Source organism: Lepidothrix coronata, unplaced genomic scaffold (genome assembly GCF_001604755.1).
Source record: "Lepidothrix coronata isolate B3197 unplaced genomic scaffold, Lepidothrix_coronata-1.0 Scaffold48, whole genome shotgun sequence".
Taxonomy (NCBI): domain Eukaryota; kingdom Metazoa; phylum Chordata; class Aves; order Passeriformes; family Pipridae; genus Lepidothrix; species Lepidothrix coronata.
Genome location: NW_016690228.1, coordinates 3,481,103 through 3,498,326, shown reverse-complemented (window position 1 = coordinate 3,498,326; position 17,224 = coordinate 3,481,103). Strand labels below are relative to the sequence as shown.

The 17,224-nt window shown below is 41.4% G+C and overlaps 1 protein-coding gene across 3 annotated transcripts in view; it reads right to left on the bottom strand.

The window, feature by feature from the left end:
- The window catches only part of RNASEH2B (ribonuclease H2 subunit B), a 39,136-nt gene extending 26,414 nt beyond the window's left edge, over window positions 1-12,722 (bottom strand). For all 3 annotated transcript variants that reach the window (XM_017815174.1, XM_017815175.1, XM_017815176.1), the window contains exons 1-2: window positions 12,627-12,722; window positions 280-351 (exon numbers count right to left, since the gene is read on the bottom strand). In XM_017815174.1, coding sequence (XP_017670663.1) covers window positions 280-351; window positions 12,627-12,672 — 118 coding nt within the window. In that variant the 5' untranslated portion in view covers window positions 12,673-12,722. The remainder of the gene's footprint in view (window positions 1-279; window positions 352-12,626) is intronic.
- Window positions 12,723-17,224: the final 4,502 nt, after the last annotated feature.

Sequence of the window (17,224 nt, the reverse complement as noted above, 5' to 3'; positions counted from 1 at the left end):
AAACTCCCCAAAACTAATGCACTTAAAAACAGAACTTAAAATACACACCTTTTTTGTGCTGCCAATATTCCTAATGAATAAACAGTTCAACCAATTAAAATTATAAAAGAAATCCTAAATGTTTGCATAGCATTAACTATCTGGCATCACCAGCAGTATCTTTGGCACATAAGACTTGTATGATCATCGTTATTTCAGCTTTTTAAAATATGAATCTTTCGGTGGTGGAGCAAATCAACCAGAATATTAACTCGCTCATGTCACAATTCCAGAACTTGCCTGTGCTTGGATTGCGCAGCTTTGTAAACACGGGTTCACTGTCAGATGTCTTAGGGGGGTCAATAGCAGCCTCTGTAGGGGGAGAGGAAAAAGTTGTGAACTTGTAAATTGTGAAGTATTTCACATCTGCTTCTCCAAGACATTCAGAATGAATGGGATTGACACTTTTTGGAAACTCACATCTGCCTAAAAGTTACATGCCTGAGCCCAAATTCATCCTACTTGATCAACGCACCTAAATTATGATTCCAGACTTCCTGGCACTCTCTATCTGTCACAGGAAAGATATGCACCTGGGGATGATTTAGATTTTGAAAACCACTTCCCCCAAGAGAGCCTTCAGGCAAGAGAGCTCCTAAGTCTGACATCCCAGTTAAGTGAGATGAACTGATATGCTGCCCTGATTAGTCACAAAGAGAATGCTTTGGTAAGTTAGGCCAAGCACAATGTGAACATTAAAAAAGTGCAAAAGGTAAAATACTTATGGGAAGAAACGGTGATCCTTTAAAACTTTCAGGAAGTCAGATTATGCAGGAATTGTCTGACTAGTTGTTACTTCTGCAAAAAATAGGCGCACTTGTTTATCTGTTACATATAAACTTGAAAAATAAAGAGTGCATTTAACTCCCTGCATGTGAAAAAAAGCTGAGAGAATACAACACCTCTGGTTTTAGCCTTGGACAGTTGTTCTCTTTTCTGTGTCTGAGCAAGAAGAAGACACAAAGCAGAACCCCGAAAGTATAATTTCTCTGTGAAACTGAAAAAAAAGGAAACGGCTACCACAAGGACTCTGGTCCAAGTATGAAACAACATCTATAAGGATCTCCAGTTTATTATATTCTATCCAAGTTCTCTTTGTAGGGAAAAGCTAACTTATATTTATAAAAGCAACTTCCCACATCTCAGTGAAGAGCACCATGACAGCATCATCCTTCTTAGCTTGAACCCTGCCAGTTCGTCCCAATTTCTTTCATACAGGCATTCATCAGAGCAAGGAAAATTACTAAAACACTTCACATACATAATCAGTATCCAGAACCCAGAGAATGGACTGACAGGGATCAGGCTGAGGTTTGTGTTATGGTGCTGCTGGGGAAAGTGGGGAGGAGCAGTAGAGGCAGGCTGAATGGCTGTTCAAAGGAAGAGAACTGCCACGTTGTCCTTCCCGTTTCAGCAACATCCAGCAGGTTTGTGGAGAGGGAGCTAGTACAGTTACGTTCTATGGCAAACAGGGAAGCAGGAACAGTACAACCAAAAGTAGCTATCCTCCACTCTGGCTGAAAGTCCCAACACACCTGAAAAGGGCAAGTGCACTTCTCACAGGTGCCTCAGTGGCAAAAAAAGCCCCAAATAACTCTCATCCTTCACATCCACTCCTGGTTATTCAGTTGTGTCACAAACAGAAGTTGCCCAGATAAAGACATAAGCAGGACACAAAAAGCAGCTGCATTTAGTGATTAAAGTGTTGGAGGATAATAGTTCTCAGAGTGGTTCAGAGAATTTAGAGTCATTTTGTTTGCCTCAATTTTTAACTAAGTCTTCAGGTGGCTTGAAAAAGTGCTTCAAAAAGTTTCAATATAAGTTGAGGGATTTTAATGGAAAAAGTCCGTATTTGCTAACCAGACTTGCTTCATATGCTGATACATAAACACACGGTTGTCAAGCTACATTTGCCCTGGCAAAGGCGAACTTCAAATTTCTAGAACTGTGTATATTTCAATTCTTGACCGCAGTTTAACATTAGTGTATTTTTTGTTACTTTTGAAAACACTGAAGTGATTAATGATAGTGAAAGAAACACACTGCATGTGTTTACTTTGATGTGTTTCACATGAGCATGTTAAAATATACACACTAAACGTGAGTTTCAAAATTTAAAACAAAAAGCAAAACAAAAAAACCCCAAAGGAACTTTCAGCGCTCACTTGCTCTGCTTTCTTCATGCAGATTTATGAACACTGGGAATGAGTCCAGCTGAGCCCTAAGCTGCATCTTGTATAATGTGAACAATTAAGTCGACAATCCTTCCTCATTTGCTGTTTTTTACGAAGCTCACATCTTTATTCTGTTGAGATGTTTGCTTCCTAACCTTCTAGTACCACACTGAATTTATCTCTCTCTGCTAAGCCTGGGAGACACCTGTAGGTAGGGAACGTTCAGTGTAACAAACCCAAGGGATACTGTGTCCCTTCTCTTCCTCATCAATCCTCTGCCTTCCCAACCCAGACAACAGCCCTCCATCACCCAGGCCTGCCCCATGCTATCCCAGGCTCAGCACCATCTGCTCTGCCTGGCCCTGCAGCTGCCTGGGCTCAATCAGAAGCTCTTCCCCACGTGAAGAGCAGCACAGCTCTGCCCATTTGGTTCTTTGGTGGTCCCCAAGCTCCAAGGGGTTCACCACTGCCCAGAGGACAGCAGGGAACAAACCCTAATAAAGAGTCCGAGTTGCAGGCTTCAGTCTCAGTATCTCATGCTGATAGGATCAGAGTATATTCTCCACACAGCTGCCACAGAGCATGGTACACCTGAAGGGACATGCACACAGGAAGAAGGGAAGGACTGGTCAAAGGCAAAAGCGGTTTCTGTGAGTTTCTTTAACCTTCAGTTTCCTCAAAATGTAGACAATATCCCACTCCATTTCCAGGGGCATCTAAAGTATATTTTTGTACTAGATTGGCTTTACTATATGTCAAGTTGGCAGATTAAAAAAAGAAGCAATTGGAAGAAGGCCTGCTTGGAAAACTGAATGCAATATTAACATGGCCTTAAGGGCAAAGAAGGCCCTATTTATCTGAATTTAAACACTTCATGACTAGAAAAATGCTGAGCAAAGGATTTTTGACATTAGATATCTAAATCTAACTTGTGTGTGTTCTGGCCTTCAGCCAGGAAAGGTAACTGGACTTCTTTAATGCCATTACATTTATCAGACCTTGTATTTCAGCAAGGATCTCTTATATCTAATAAACACAGACTTCTTAAAAAGCACTACTGTAGCCATTTTCTAGCAAAACTAAGAGTTAAGACAGGTCTTTCTTTTTTTTTTCTTTTTCAGTTTTAAGGTTCATGTCCAGATAAGAAATTATCATACAGAAAATAAGCAGACAAAAGGGACATTACAGGAAGACCTTTTTTGTTAAATCCTAAAGGAAAACATTAGATGATTGCCACTATGCTTATTACAACAGTTCCCATAGCTCGGCCCTGAGAAACACGTTCATCTACAAGAATAACTAGGGAGAAAGGTAAGATCTTTCAGACTGAATAGTAAACTCTTTACCAACAGTCCTGAAACTTAGAGCTGCAGGTGACACACAGTCAGTACAGGTCAGCTTACTAATATGTGCCAGTACAGCACACTTTTCTTCTAGGACAACATACACTACAACGATATAAAAAAACGACAGAAGGATACAGAGGGGTTCAATTAATCCTGTCTCAAGGAAGCATCTCAATCAGCAAATCACTCTTTAAATTGCCTGGGAAGACACATGACAGACACTTCCAGGAGGCAGCTGAACCCCACTAAAGCCTAATTCTATCTATATCATCCCCTGCAAGTGTATGCCTGTGCTACATGGAGCTTATAGACACTTCCAGCAATGCAGTATGAATCCAGTTCCACTACAGCTATACCAGAGAAGGGAGTTCTGAGGTAAGCACAATGCAGGACAATTAAATTCCAATACTGGGCCAGTAAGTATGTCTACTTTGCTGAAGTTACAGTCTACTGTTCATTCACAATTAACCAGATCATTCAAAGTCCATCTAAAAATGTGGGTGATGTACATATCAGTTTGGAGTCTACAGACAGATCCTCAGAGTCCTGAAGCTGAGCTGAAGAGACCGTAGAAGCTTAAATGAAGCTTTCCATTAGCAAAAAGGAGAAAAGCCTATTGTATTTCATGGAGGTCAGACATACAACCAGGCAAATTCTATAAAATATATAAACAGAACAAAGTGAAAATGAACCAGCTGGCAAAGGATTTTTGGCAATAATCTCTTCCACAATGGAGAGATATGAGGCACTAATGAATCTGGCCATTAAAACCAAAAAAGTGTTAGCTGGTACAGCAACATGAATAAATTGAAAAGCAACATAAAACTCCCACTAACGTTTGTGAAACTGTTATGGATGATGCAAAGCCTATTCATCTTTTAAAAAAAATGCCTACAGAATACTATATATAACAAACTAATATCAAGTTATATGGAATTCCCATGCAAAAAGCTGCCAGCCAAGCAAGTAAAAAGGCTGTAAATATCTGTCAATTGCGTAAGAGGAAAAAACCCTCTGAGAGCACAAATTTCCCAACCACCATCACCCCGCAAAAAAAGAGGATTATTTAAGTCTGGAAATATAAAGTTAAGATTTCATTTAAAAACAGATATTAAACCATACGTCACCTACACCAGTCTTTTCCATTCCCTTCTTAACTTCTAACTATGCATGAAAGGTGTGTCAGATGGAGACGTTATGATGGAGCCCATTAAACACACATTTTATGGAAGACTTTAAACTATGTAGCCTAAGGGTACAGATAGGTTAAAGCTAATAAACATTTTATTTGTGCTCTTTTTAGAATCTCAACCCTGAAGTAAGTGGCTTTAATTCAGTGCCTGTGTGCTTTGTCATGCAGCATGCTCTGAAAAAAGCCCAGCGAAAATTAATTAATAAATCCAGTACTTTGTATCACTCAAATTTTTGACAATTTTTGTAAGTTACAAGGTATATGTTACAACTATAAGCATAACATATGAATTCAGGTATGCATAGATTGAGGACACAGTTACACGAAGGGCTTCAAACAACCAAAGATCACAGGCCATTGAAAAGCACTGTCCTGGGGTCCCCAACTCTGCTCCCTTCTTGTGCATCTCTGCTGCTTCTTTTTCTGCTGCTTCTTTCCACCAAAACTAGCAATCTTGTGGCCCCACAGCAAGTCAGCTTGATTCACTGATCCAGCTTTGAAATAACCAGTTACAATGAAGAAGTAATAATTTTCAACCAGGTCAGTAAGCTATTTTCATTCACCATACATGATCACCAGACCAAGGGACAGAACCCATGGCAGGAGCAGATGGCATAGAATATAACCTACTCCATTTGTGACACTTGGTGTCTTTGGCCAGTGTATGCTAATTAGAAAACGAGACTGTATGTGACTTTACAGCGGTGAGAAAGCAGATGAGCCACAAGACCACACTTTTGCTTCCTTGGCTCACAATACTCCCAGAGGAGTATCGAACAGCACACAGCTCGGAGTTCACCTCTGTTCACCTCTGCAAACAGCCTATTTTGCACGTGCTTACATAGGGGGTATGGCTTTGCACTTGAACACAATTGATTTTTGAAAAGATCTTCTTAGTTGTTACTCAGATATGTAAACTTGATGTTATCTCACCACCTTACTCCTTTCTTGACCATACATAGCAGTAGCTTCAGTAAGGGACTTTTGCCATGCCTGTTGTAAAAGACAGAATGGTTATCAGCTTGGTAATTTATTATTTGGTGCCCTAAGGAAATAATGTTTAATGTGACATAATTTTCACCCCTTGAAGTCTTTCTATCTCTCACTTCACCTGAAAATTCTACAATAAACACAATGATATCTAAAAATGGCACTGCTTTCTGTCTTGAGCACAACTTCACACAGAAATGCTACTAGACAGTTTGAATATCTTTTGCTCCAGGACACAGCCATGCAATACAACTAAATTTTAAGACTTATGCCTGAGAGCATCTTTTGGCTTCCCCTTATGCTGGCACAGTTCACTTAGGCCAAAAAAAAACCACGTTCAAGGACTCACTGGCAGCAGTGGACAGTATTAATTCATCCATTACTGAAGTTTAGATGCTTGGCAGAGCATGCAGATTTTCAGCTGAATAAAAGAGAGGTCAATCTTGAGAAGTTCAAGAACTGGTTATCACTTGAAAGGATAAAAACTACAGACTTCCCTTCTCAATATTTATAGGGTCAACACTGGTGCAGCTGTATTACTGGCTGAATCAGCCCTATTCTCATGTGCAGAGAGGCCTAAGTTGGCATAAGATGCTCTCTTCCAAGCCAGATGGAAGAAAGCAGAAGTAGGAGATGGTGTTACACATTAAAACATCTCTTTTCAGTTATTTATTTGCTATGCTTCCTTCTGGCTCCCTACCTCACCAGTTATATCTGCTTTATTCACAGCTGAGCTCAGCATGCCTTTTAGGAGATGACATGTAAGAAACAGTGCAAATTACCTGCAGTCAAAAGGCTTTGTTCGGGAGATGAAATACCAATTTAAGGGGACGTTAAGTAAAATATGGCCAGAGAGTGCTAACTTCTAAAATAAGCATATCTGCATTCGCCTTATTAAAAAGGTATGTAAACATGTGTGCATATTTTATATAATCTTTCTGATGTTTTTACTCAGCTGTTTAAAAAAGGTACATATTTGCATATTGTAAACTTTATTTCTGAGTTCATTACCTAAATTATTCTGTAAGTATTAATGTTCAACTACCTAACAGCCCCGTAGTGTGATTTATTTTGTAGCAGATATATTGAATTGTTTTTTAAATACTAAATAAAAGCATGTATCAAAGTGCAAGGTGCAAGAATGGAAAAAAAGTTAATGTGAAACCTGTCTACTTCTGATTTTAAAGCAAACTACTTTCACACATTAAGTATTCCACAGCTTCTTTTGCTATGACATCTTCTCTCACTATGACCCAAAATTTTCAAGTCAAATGCTTCCTCTGTTATTGCACAAAGACAAAAGTTCCTTAGTCTCAATTGAAAGGACAGAGGATTAATTTAATGTGTGTTGATGCCCTATGGTTTGGCATCACAGTCCCATTTATTTCTGCCTCCATTTGACTTTTGGCATATATGAGATTTGTTCAAACAATTTGCCAAGTCTAATGTGAAACTGCTCCTTTTATTTTTGAATAAGTAATTCCTAAAAATAACAGGACTGTTAAATTTCCCTCCTCCCTTGCAACTCTTCCAGTTCTATTCATATGGTAGTTCCCATAAAACAATAAAAAAGCTAATCAATTTACTGTTTAAGAACACAGCAGACCGAAAAAATGTGGTCAGCTAAACCTGTCTAGTTCAGAAAAATAAAAGTGGAAAATAATTTTCAGCATGCAGCTAACCCCTACTTATTTTCCTAATACAAACACAGAAAAAAATAAATAAGGCAGTCTTAACTTCAGGTGCAGAGTGGAACACCAGACTTAGAACACTGCCTTCAATTCCTCACCTCTTTGCTAAAACCAGTGAAGGATATAAATAGTTGCAGTTCTGACATAACACCTATCCATGAGGAAGCATACTGAAAAAGTGACTGTCCTTAACACCAATCTGTTAAGCAGCTAGTGTGATTTTGGTAAGATCGGTCTAAGGCCATTATGTAAGCATATCTGTTATACTGAGCCCAGATCAGATCTATGTCACATATGGTGACTTTACCACAGTATTTGAGAGTTTTCCAAAGCCCAGTCCTTAGATTTAGATAGCCCTACAATTAGATGGGGTCTCAGCATTATTTCTCAGTCTAGAAAATAATTTCTAGTTCTTATGATTTTCAGAGAAAACATTAAAAAGGGTTGTTCCATGGACCTAGCTCAAAAGGCAAGTAGAAATTTCCTATATGCACATAAAAAACCCCTATAACCCTCATTGATTCGGGCAGTAGGATCTTTTTTAGAAGGTACATGGATACTCGGTAAATACAGACAGAATCTGCTCTACTAAAGCACATCTGAGCAACTTTCTACATGTGAGATAGCCAGGTTTTAATCTCCAAGAGCTATTTCTCTTCCCTTGTACCTGTTCAGTAGCTAGACCAACAACAGAAAGCCTGCACAGGAATTTTTACATTCTCAAGGGCAAAGGCGGGTTTGGATATATGGGTAATATAAGAGCCCTGATTATCCAGCTACCACCAGAAATCCAGAAAAGCACAATCTGGAAACTTGGCCATCCACCAAAGAAGTCCATGTGGGTCCTTCAGGACTTGTTAGCACTTTTCTGTCTCTGTACCATGATTCCTCCAGAACTCCAGATTCAAGAGGTCTTCTTAACCATCGACATCAACTACTCCGCACAAAGCAAATTCAGATCTAGATTTCCAGCCAAGCTAATAAAATATCCTGGAATGTGGAGCACAGAAACACCCAAATGGGTCTACACAGAGCCAGCTTGGTCTATCAGGACTTATTAGTTCAGACACTGCCTGAAAGCAGCTGCACCGAAAAGCTGATTCTGGAAATAGCAGGGATGTGTTAACATGGCACAGCACTTGAATTAATAAACTGTTAGTTCTGAGCTGAGTCTGTCCCAGACTAAATCTGGTGCCTGTAAATCCACTCCATAGTAATCTGGAGAAACTGCCCAAAGAGTTTACTCTATTTCAAGCCTAACATGCACAGCTCTACCCCTACAAACAGGCCCAAGTTTCTGTCCTCATCACCTCACTCCATATGACCAATCCCCGTATCTATCCTCTTCCTGTTTGTTCATCGTTTACTATCTTGAATATTCACATCCATTTCTCAGCCTTTCTTTAAATGTCCACAATAAGGCTGCACAATGAATAACAGTGGCTTCCAGCCTTTCTGGAGTGATTAACATGGTTACCACCTTCTTCTCATCCTACCTTCTCCATCAGACTAACACTTCCTAACACTTCTCCCCTGATTTCTGGCTTTCCTCTTTGTCCTGCCTTTAGTGGTTCAATCCCTAACAAAGGAAGCATTATGCTTATAAAAACAAAAGAAAAATATGATTGTCCTGTCTCTATGGAAAAAAAAAAAAAAGTATCAGCAGAAACATCATGACAAGAGGTGTCACCAAGCCAAGGGCCGGCTACTACTTCTAAAGGTAAAATTTGCTATCTCATCTAGAAGTTGCTTAGCAGTCAGCTCAGATATGATCTGAGGCTCTCCTTTTCACTTCCTACTCGGACTTCTCTTGTGTGATTCTCTCATGCCAAACAGCCTGGTGAGGGCAAAGACTGTCATTAGCCTGTTGAAAAGAACAGTAAACGAGGAAAGACTGCCATAGGAAAGAATGAAGGTAGGCAAAGACTGATTGAAATGGAGCACAGGGAGACTGGCCTGCTGATGGAACATCAGCTCTGTCTTTCAGCTCAGTCAACTCTGCTTCTCCTCCCCACCTTCACCCAACTCTACAATCCGTGCAAAGCAACTGCTGAGCATGTGGTTTGTAGCTCTGTCCCACCATGTATAGGCATGAGATGGACACTAATTATGAAAGTTTGACAGTACTGGAAATATGACAGAGTTAATCACTTGCTAGAGAAAGTGTCAGTCTGACCCTCTAGAACAGTTCAAGAGAGCTGAGATAATACACATCATTGGTAAAACAATAACTCTGACTGCATTTATTCCTCTAGCCAGAATCATGACTTTAACAAGGGGTATAGGCAGTTTTACCTGACAGAGAAGATTCCTTGCTTCTGTTTCCAGAACACCAAGATCAATATAAAAATTACAAAATCAGAAACAAAACTGAAATTTATCTCCTCAGTCATCATATATGCTCTGAACAGCATAGCAGCAATTTATTGTCTATGCAGTATGTGTACAGATGTGTATTTATAACCTTCAATACTAAAGCAAACAAACATAGTCTGCTCACTTCCTATGGCAATCAGGAAATTAAATCATCCTGCTTTTTAGCTGCCATGTTCCACATACCTATCCCATGCTGTCAGTTGCTGAAGTCTAAATAAGAAGGTCTCTCCTTTGTCTCACATATGTTTTTCACAGCTAAGTGTTTCTACATGTCACACAAACAGTAAAACCACGGTCAGATGGATTCTCAGAACAACACGCTAACTAAGGAATCAGAGCAACACATGCTCTGTCATTCAGAACTCCAGCTGTATCTTTGGCTTGTTATAGGAAGTTGCCGTTGAACCTCTAGAAGTCTGAAGGATTGACAAATAAGATGATACTGATACTTAAGAAAGCAAGTTTCACTTCCAGTTGTTTCACTTCCATACTTCTTACAGACCTCAATCTTTTTTAGATTATGGTATCTAGTCTCTTTATAGAACTAGTCACCATCTTCATCCATACAGGAACTTTTAAGATGTCACAATCAAAGCAAGATGAACAGCATATATCCAAGTGGAGATGTTATTAAGTTGTGTAGGATGGTATATATTATCAACCTTACATGTTGTTCTAGGACACAGACCACACAGGTGACTAGTTCAAACTAACTTAAGCACTTGAAACCCTGATCTTAGAAAGTATCTTTATTTCAAGAAAAGTTTTGGAGCTTCTTACACAGAATGAAATCATACCTCGCTTCTTCCTCCCACTATGCATAGGATAATGGCCGCAGATACAAGAACAGGCTATTTACAAGCAGAAGGTACTGGTGGATTAGTAACAAATGCCATTAAACTCATATCCAGAAACAGATCCTGGACTTATTTGAACCAGGTTTTATTATATATGTTAGGCAGCATAATGCCATGTGAGTATTATGAAGATTGTCATACAAAATAAATTTTACAGTCAAAGAAAAGGCATTTTCATTATAAATCCAACTGCATCCATCTTCACTCCTGAAAGTAATCAAGTCTTCCTACTATGTTCTGCTAAATGACCAATGAAAAATTTCTGAGATAGATTCAACAAAGCAGTTAAGAAATGCAAAAGTTTGAAAAGTGATACATTAACTTTAAAAACCTCTTTTGGTTAAAACCAAACTAAAATCATTAAATATTTCATTTCAGCAGTCCTATTCATATGACTGGCAATTCTCATCAACTGTGGAGTTTTGAATTTATCAGCCACAGACTTTTTTTAAAAATCACTATGTGCTTTGAGGTTCAACTAAGGCTTAATAAACTTTCTTACAGGTCTGGAGTACTATATAAATTTTGTCAGAGCTGTGCTGGCATAATTGGTAATACAAACTGTCTGGTTTCATGAAAGTTACAAGCTCTGGCTCCAGTCCTGCAAACACTTACTGAAGAATTTAACTCACTGCACAGAACTGACTACTCATGCATAAGCTAAGCATATTTGTAAATATTTGCACAGTATGGACATCTGTTGGCACAGCCAGTCATCTGATAAAAGATTCAGCTTTAAATCCTAGTCTGCATAGAGTCAATATTAAAAAAAGGAATTCCTCACTTTATAAATTCTTTTCTTAGGCATCAAGCATGTCAGATACCAAAGGGTGGAACTGAAAAGTTAAAACCAGAGGAAGAGAGGAATCAGTGAAACCATGACAATTGGTTCTGTTTCTCATTTAACTAGAGACTGGTTTCTCATGGATGCATGTCTCAAGATTGAGCTCCTGCCTTATTTTCAGCTTTTGCTGAACTAAGCTTTTGCTATACACTTCCTTCAGTGGTGTCATTGACAGCATTTCTCACACCATCACAGGCAAAGCTCATAGAATTATTCCAAAGTGCTCCTCCCTTTTATCATGTTTGGTTATTAACCACTTGTAAATTTTGAGTGGCCTAAGGAATAGCCACAGTACAGAGCTGGGCCACAGATAATTGTGGAAGTTGCATTTCCTTAGAAAACCAAACTAAGAAAGGTAATTATTATCTCCTTCCTCCAAGTGTCTTATAGTTTGAGCATACCCTGTTTCACTCATCTTCTTTAAGAGCAAAACAATTTCTGATCTGTGAGTTTAAAACCTGATACTAGGCAGAAATACATGTAAAGGAGCAAAGGTATCCTCCCATTAATTCAGCACTGCGTGGGAGAGACAAAACCTGCAGTGTTTAAGGCCTTGTATCTATTGCACCTGCAGAGCTGCCATGTAGAGCTCTGCTTCTTCAGCCTAGAGAGCAAGAGCTGAGATCTCACTCTAGCTTAGCATTTAAGTTTCTTTTACAGCTGTGGCTTAGGTTTCCTTCAAAAAAATGCAGGAATGGACTAAGGGGATGGAGGCAAGGTGGCTGTCAGCTCTAGGGAGGAGACAGCGAGGCCCCACCAGGGACCTCGTTGACAAAGAGGTCTCTCCTAAAACTCTGCTCCCAGGGCTCACACACAACGCTGTTTGGCATCCGGGAGCGACCGGGCCTTCTGAAAACCCTAATGACACACACAAATTAAACAGGGTCCCCGGGGAGGAGAAGGCGGATGCTCTGCGGGGCCTGGTGTCAAAGCTGTGTGAAGCCGCACCCGGACCGGGGCTGGCCACACGCAGCAGCCCGGAGAGGTGCCCCAGGGCTCGGCCACGGGCACCCGCCTCCTGCCCGAGCGACGGCACCGCCCCAGCCGGCGGGCGGGGGTCGAGAGACCGGCGCTGCGGCAGAGCCTGTCCCACCTCGGAGTGAAGCCGCTGGGTTACCTGGTGCAATGAGCACCCACTGCCCGGAGTGCTCTGCGCCCTGCATGCTCCATGCGCCCCGCGCTCCCGCCGGAACATGGCGGGCGGGGCGGGGCGGGCGCGGGAAAGGGGCGGGCGGCAGCACCGCACTGGGATGGCCGGGGCTGCTCTGCCGCTTCGCCGCTTCCTCTTCCCCCGCCAGACGGAGGGAATTGGTATAAACCAGTGCGGGCGGGACCGCGGGCGGCAAAGCGGGTCCTTTGCCCCGCCCCGCCAGCGGGGCTGACGGGCGGGGGCGTGGGAGACAGGCGGGTGTGACATCCCACCCTGAAGGGAAGGGGAGGAGCCGCGTTTCGTAAGTGGTTGTGGTCGAAAGGAACGGTAGAGGTCGGAGTGTCCGCAAACGATCAGAAAGTTTTATTAGTAAATTAAACACTTGGCATGAAAATTGTTGTGTTAGTCGCTGACCTGGTATATAAGCACACGGCAATGGGTTTTGGATAAAGGAGTAGGATGTAAGGGAGAGAGGGAGAAAGGAAGAGATTAATTGAAGAAGGGGAGAGAGAAAGAAAGGGAGGGAAAAAGAAATCACCAGTCCTTTTACCAGCGTCGATCCATCTGATGAGATGTCAGTCCTGATTACGGCGCTGATGGGATGTCCAGGGTCCTGAGGGGTGCCACCCGGGCTTGATGGGGGGGGTACATTTTTATGAATAGGTTTCCCCACCCTGAAGATAGGTTTCTCGCTTTCTATGTAAATTAGTTATCATGTGCACTCTGTTCTTTCAGGCCTTTCTGGAAAGGGTTTGGAGGGCTTTGGGGGTCTTGGGTGGTCTTGATCCTCCTGTACAGTCCATGCCCACTTCTTGGCCTCATTCCTGCATTTGCACCTACTGTGTTGTGCTTATCTCCAGGAACTAGAACAAGGGTGTTTGTCCCAGAAAAGTGCTGCCCTACCTCCATATGACCCCCTTCTCCAGCTGCATCTTGGTTTTCTCACAGCGTGTTAGTACCAACATGTGTTAGTACCTGTTGCCTCCACAGCTATCCAGCTCTTGGTGTTTGAGACATACACTAGCCCCTTATCTCCTGGGATTCTAGAGCAGGAAGGCAGCACCATGGAACCCAGCTCAGCCTCCCTGTCCCCACCTGCGCACTCTTGGCCCAGGAATGGACAGGCAGCAGGGCTGCTTCCTTGTACAGACCTTTACCCTCACACCCTGAGGGCTGGGAGGAAGGGCTTTCTTGCAGCCCTGTCCTTTCGCGGGATGGGCGGGAGGTGGCTGTGTTGCAGGAGTCCTTGTCAGACATTCAGGCAGCCATCGCTGAGCAGCGGCTGCCACCTCCCTGTTGCTGCCAACCCCTCTGCTGAAAGCTTTGTCTTGATGGGGCCCAGCTCTTTATGCGGTGTGATGAGTCTGGACCTAAAGGCAGAAATTTCTATTAGTACAAGAGAGACATGGATCTCCTGGAGGAGGTCCAGTGGAGGGCAACAAAGATGATTAAGGGACTGAAGCATCTCTCTTATGAGGAAAGGCTGAGGGAGCTGGGCCTGTTTGGCCTCAAGTAGAGATGACTGAGTGGGGACCTCATCAATGTCTACAAGCATCTGAAGGGAGGATGTCAAGAAAATGGAGCCAGGCTCTTCTCAGTGGTGCCAACTACTAGGACATGAGGCAACGGGCAGAAACTCATGCACAGGAAATTCCACCAGAACATGAGAAAGAGCTTTACTATACATATGAACATGCACTGGAGCAGATTTCCTAGGGAGGTTGTGGAGTCTCCCTTACTGGGGATATTCAAGAGCTGCCTGGATGCAATCCTGTGCAATGTGTTCTAGGATGACCCTGCTCAAGCAGGGAGGTTGGACCAGATGACCCACTGTGGTCCCTTCCAACCGGACCCATTGTGTGATTCTGTGACTCTGAAATGCAGAGCCACAGGGGTGATGAATAGATTTGAACATATGAGATGAGCAAGGACCAATAGCTGATCCTGTTCAGCCTGGAGAAGAGAAAGCTTTGGTGGGGGGTGGGAGGATCTTAATCCCTATACCTAAATACCTCATGAGTGGAGTGAAGAGCGTGGAGCCAGGCCCTTTTCAACAATGCCAACTGACAGGGCTTGACTCAAAGGGCACAAACTGAAATGCAAGAAACTCCATTTAATCATAAGAAAATATGCCTTTAGTGTGCAAGTGGTTGAACACTGGAGCAGGTTGTCCTGAACAACCACAACATCTTTATCAGTGGAGGCACTAAAAACCAGACCTGAGAAATTCCTGTAGCTGGCCCAGCCCTGAGCAGAGGGCTGGACTTGACCTTCTCCAGAGGTGCCTGCCAGCCTTCGCCATTCTGTAGAACTTCAGCCCTACAAGGCTGGACAGGAACAGGGCCAGAGTCCTCTCATAACAGTCATCTTACCCAGTGTATAATGTGATCCTGTTAAATAGGTTCTATACCTCCAGATCACACCATGGTCACAACATAAAATGCTTATTTTTGTATACATACATATATATATACATAAACTTGGCTTTACTAAGACAAAACTGGGTTGATGGCCACCTTCCCAGATATTTAGGAGGCAAAAATTGTTATCAAAAGTATTAAAGTATACATATCAATAGCAAATCTCAAAGATATGAAAGAAATATTAAAAACATACTAACATCTATGCCCCAAAACAGAGCAGAACTAACCAATATCCACATATGCAAAACAGCTGAGTTGATGTAAGTCTGAGAAAAATAATTTCCTGAAGTTTGAGCATATACCTTCATAACCGAGATTAATGTAATCTAAATGTGTTTTATTTTAATTTTTCTGACTTTTTTTCCCCTGTTTGAAGTAAGGCAACATTTAAGTGCCAAAGACCACGTTGCACCATGTGTTTTGAAGAAGTTCCCAGTGGAATCGCTTGTTCTCGGAGTGATTGCAATTTGCCATGGCATATGCCTGGATTGCAGCATTCACTAATGGGTCTTGTAAAACTCTCCTCAGTACTTGTGTCAGCAAAGAGAGATAGAAGATCATGACTGTTCCACTGTAATCTGTATAAGACCACTGGAAGAGCAGAACAGAGCTGTTTGCTGTGTTTGAAACTTTCCTAGAAGGAAAGCCTTCCATATGTAGAAAGGTTTGTCCATAATTTGGCTTCTAGTCCTGAAAATGACAACGAGTCCTAGGCTCGGTCGTACACCGCAGAGCTTAACAAAGCTCTGGAAAAGCCGGGAATTCAGCCCTGCAAGCCTTCGGATGCAGCATGTATCAGGGTCAAGTCTAGAGGCATAAACTGCATTTGTTCCAGATATCCTATTTCCTCCCTTACTGTAGGGTGTGATGGAATATTATAGTAAACATTGCTGTACATTTACAAAACTAACTTATTAAGTTCACATTTTTCAAAGCCCCAATCCATCCTTATTTAGGCATCTGGTAAGCAAGCTAATTTTCAGAGGTGCTGAGTACTCCTAACATAAAATGAGCTGAATGGACATTCCAGCTGTTAATTTCTTTTGATTTATGATCATCTCCTAAAACCTCTAGATGTATATTGGCCCTGAGATCTATAATGTCCTTTTCCATGAATTATCAGATAGAAATGTTTTTCTTACATACTTTGAAATACCCCAAATGGAAATTCTCAAATAGGCCTGGATAAGGCTCTAGAATGACATCAGTTTTGGAATAAAAATAATACATTAATTTATACATACTAAATATTTAAAACTTACTGCTGTTACTCATGCACACTTGAAATATACAATTCACCCTTATAAACAGAGGATATACTATATCATTATAAGCTAAAGATAAACTAATTAGGGATTTCTGTCAGGAGTTGATGATACTAGAGTCTTATTTGCTTAAGAACTACTTTACCTCCAGCCTTGCCAACACTTTTAAACCTTAGTGATGTCACCCAGAAAGAAAATGATGAAGTTTAAAACATTAGACTGATCTGCACTGCTGTGGTGATATCATTTTAAATACTCAAATCTTAATTTTACGCACATGGATATTCTCATTTGGGTCCGTATGACTCATTAAGTCTGGAAAGCTAAATGCATCCAATATGGGATTGCATCCGATCTGAGGACAATCGTTTTCCACATTTCAGAACCATTTGATGTGCATTCAGACTTCACCTGCATGCTGTCCGTTCATTCATTTCTGCTAGGGCTGTTTCCTATAATCCAAATGTCTGTGCAAATGCAAGCATCCCTTTTTGCCAAACGAAACTTACTTTGCTGCCAAAGAAATGCTACCTTTGTCCATCTTCAGCTATGGAATTTACCCCTTCCTCCTCCCTTACACTAGTGTTAAGTGAAGCAACATTTAAATTTTGCTCAGAGCAAGAAACAAAACAATGTTTAGAAAGAAGTGTGATTTATTGTTAAGTCAAGGTTGTCCTTTAAAAGACAAAAATGTTTCCACATGATTATGTTTCATTTTACACTGTTTCAACAAATATGGGCCAAGTTTATCTATTTTATGCTTCAGTGGTTCAAGCATTTACATGCATAACTTTGAATTCATTGATCTGCACCTTTAAGGGTCAGATGTATATATGCAAGGGTTTAATTTCATTCCAGTAAAAGGCCTATTGATACA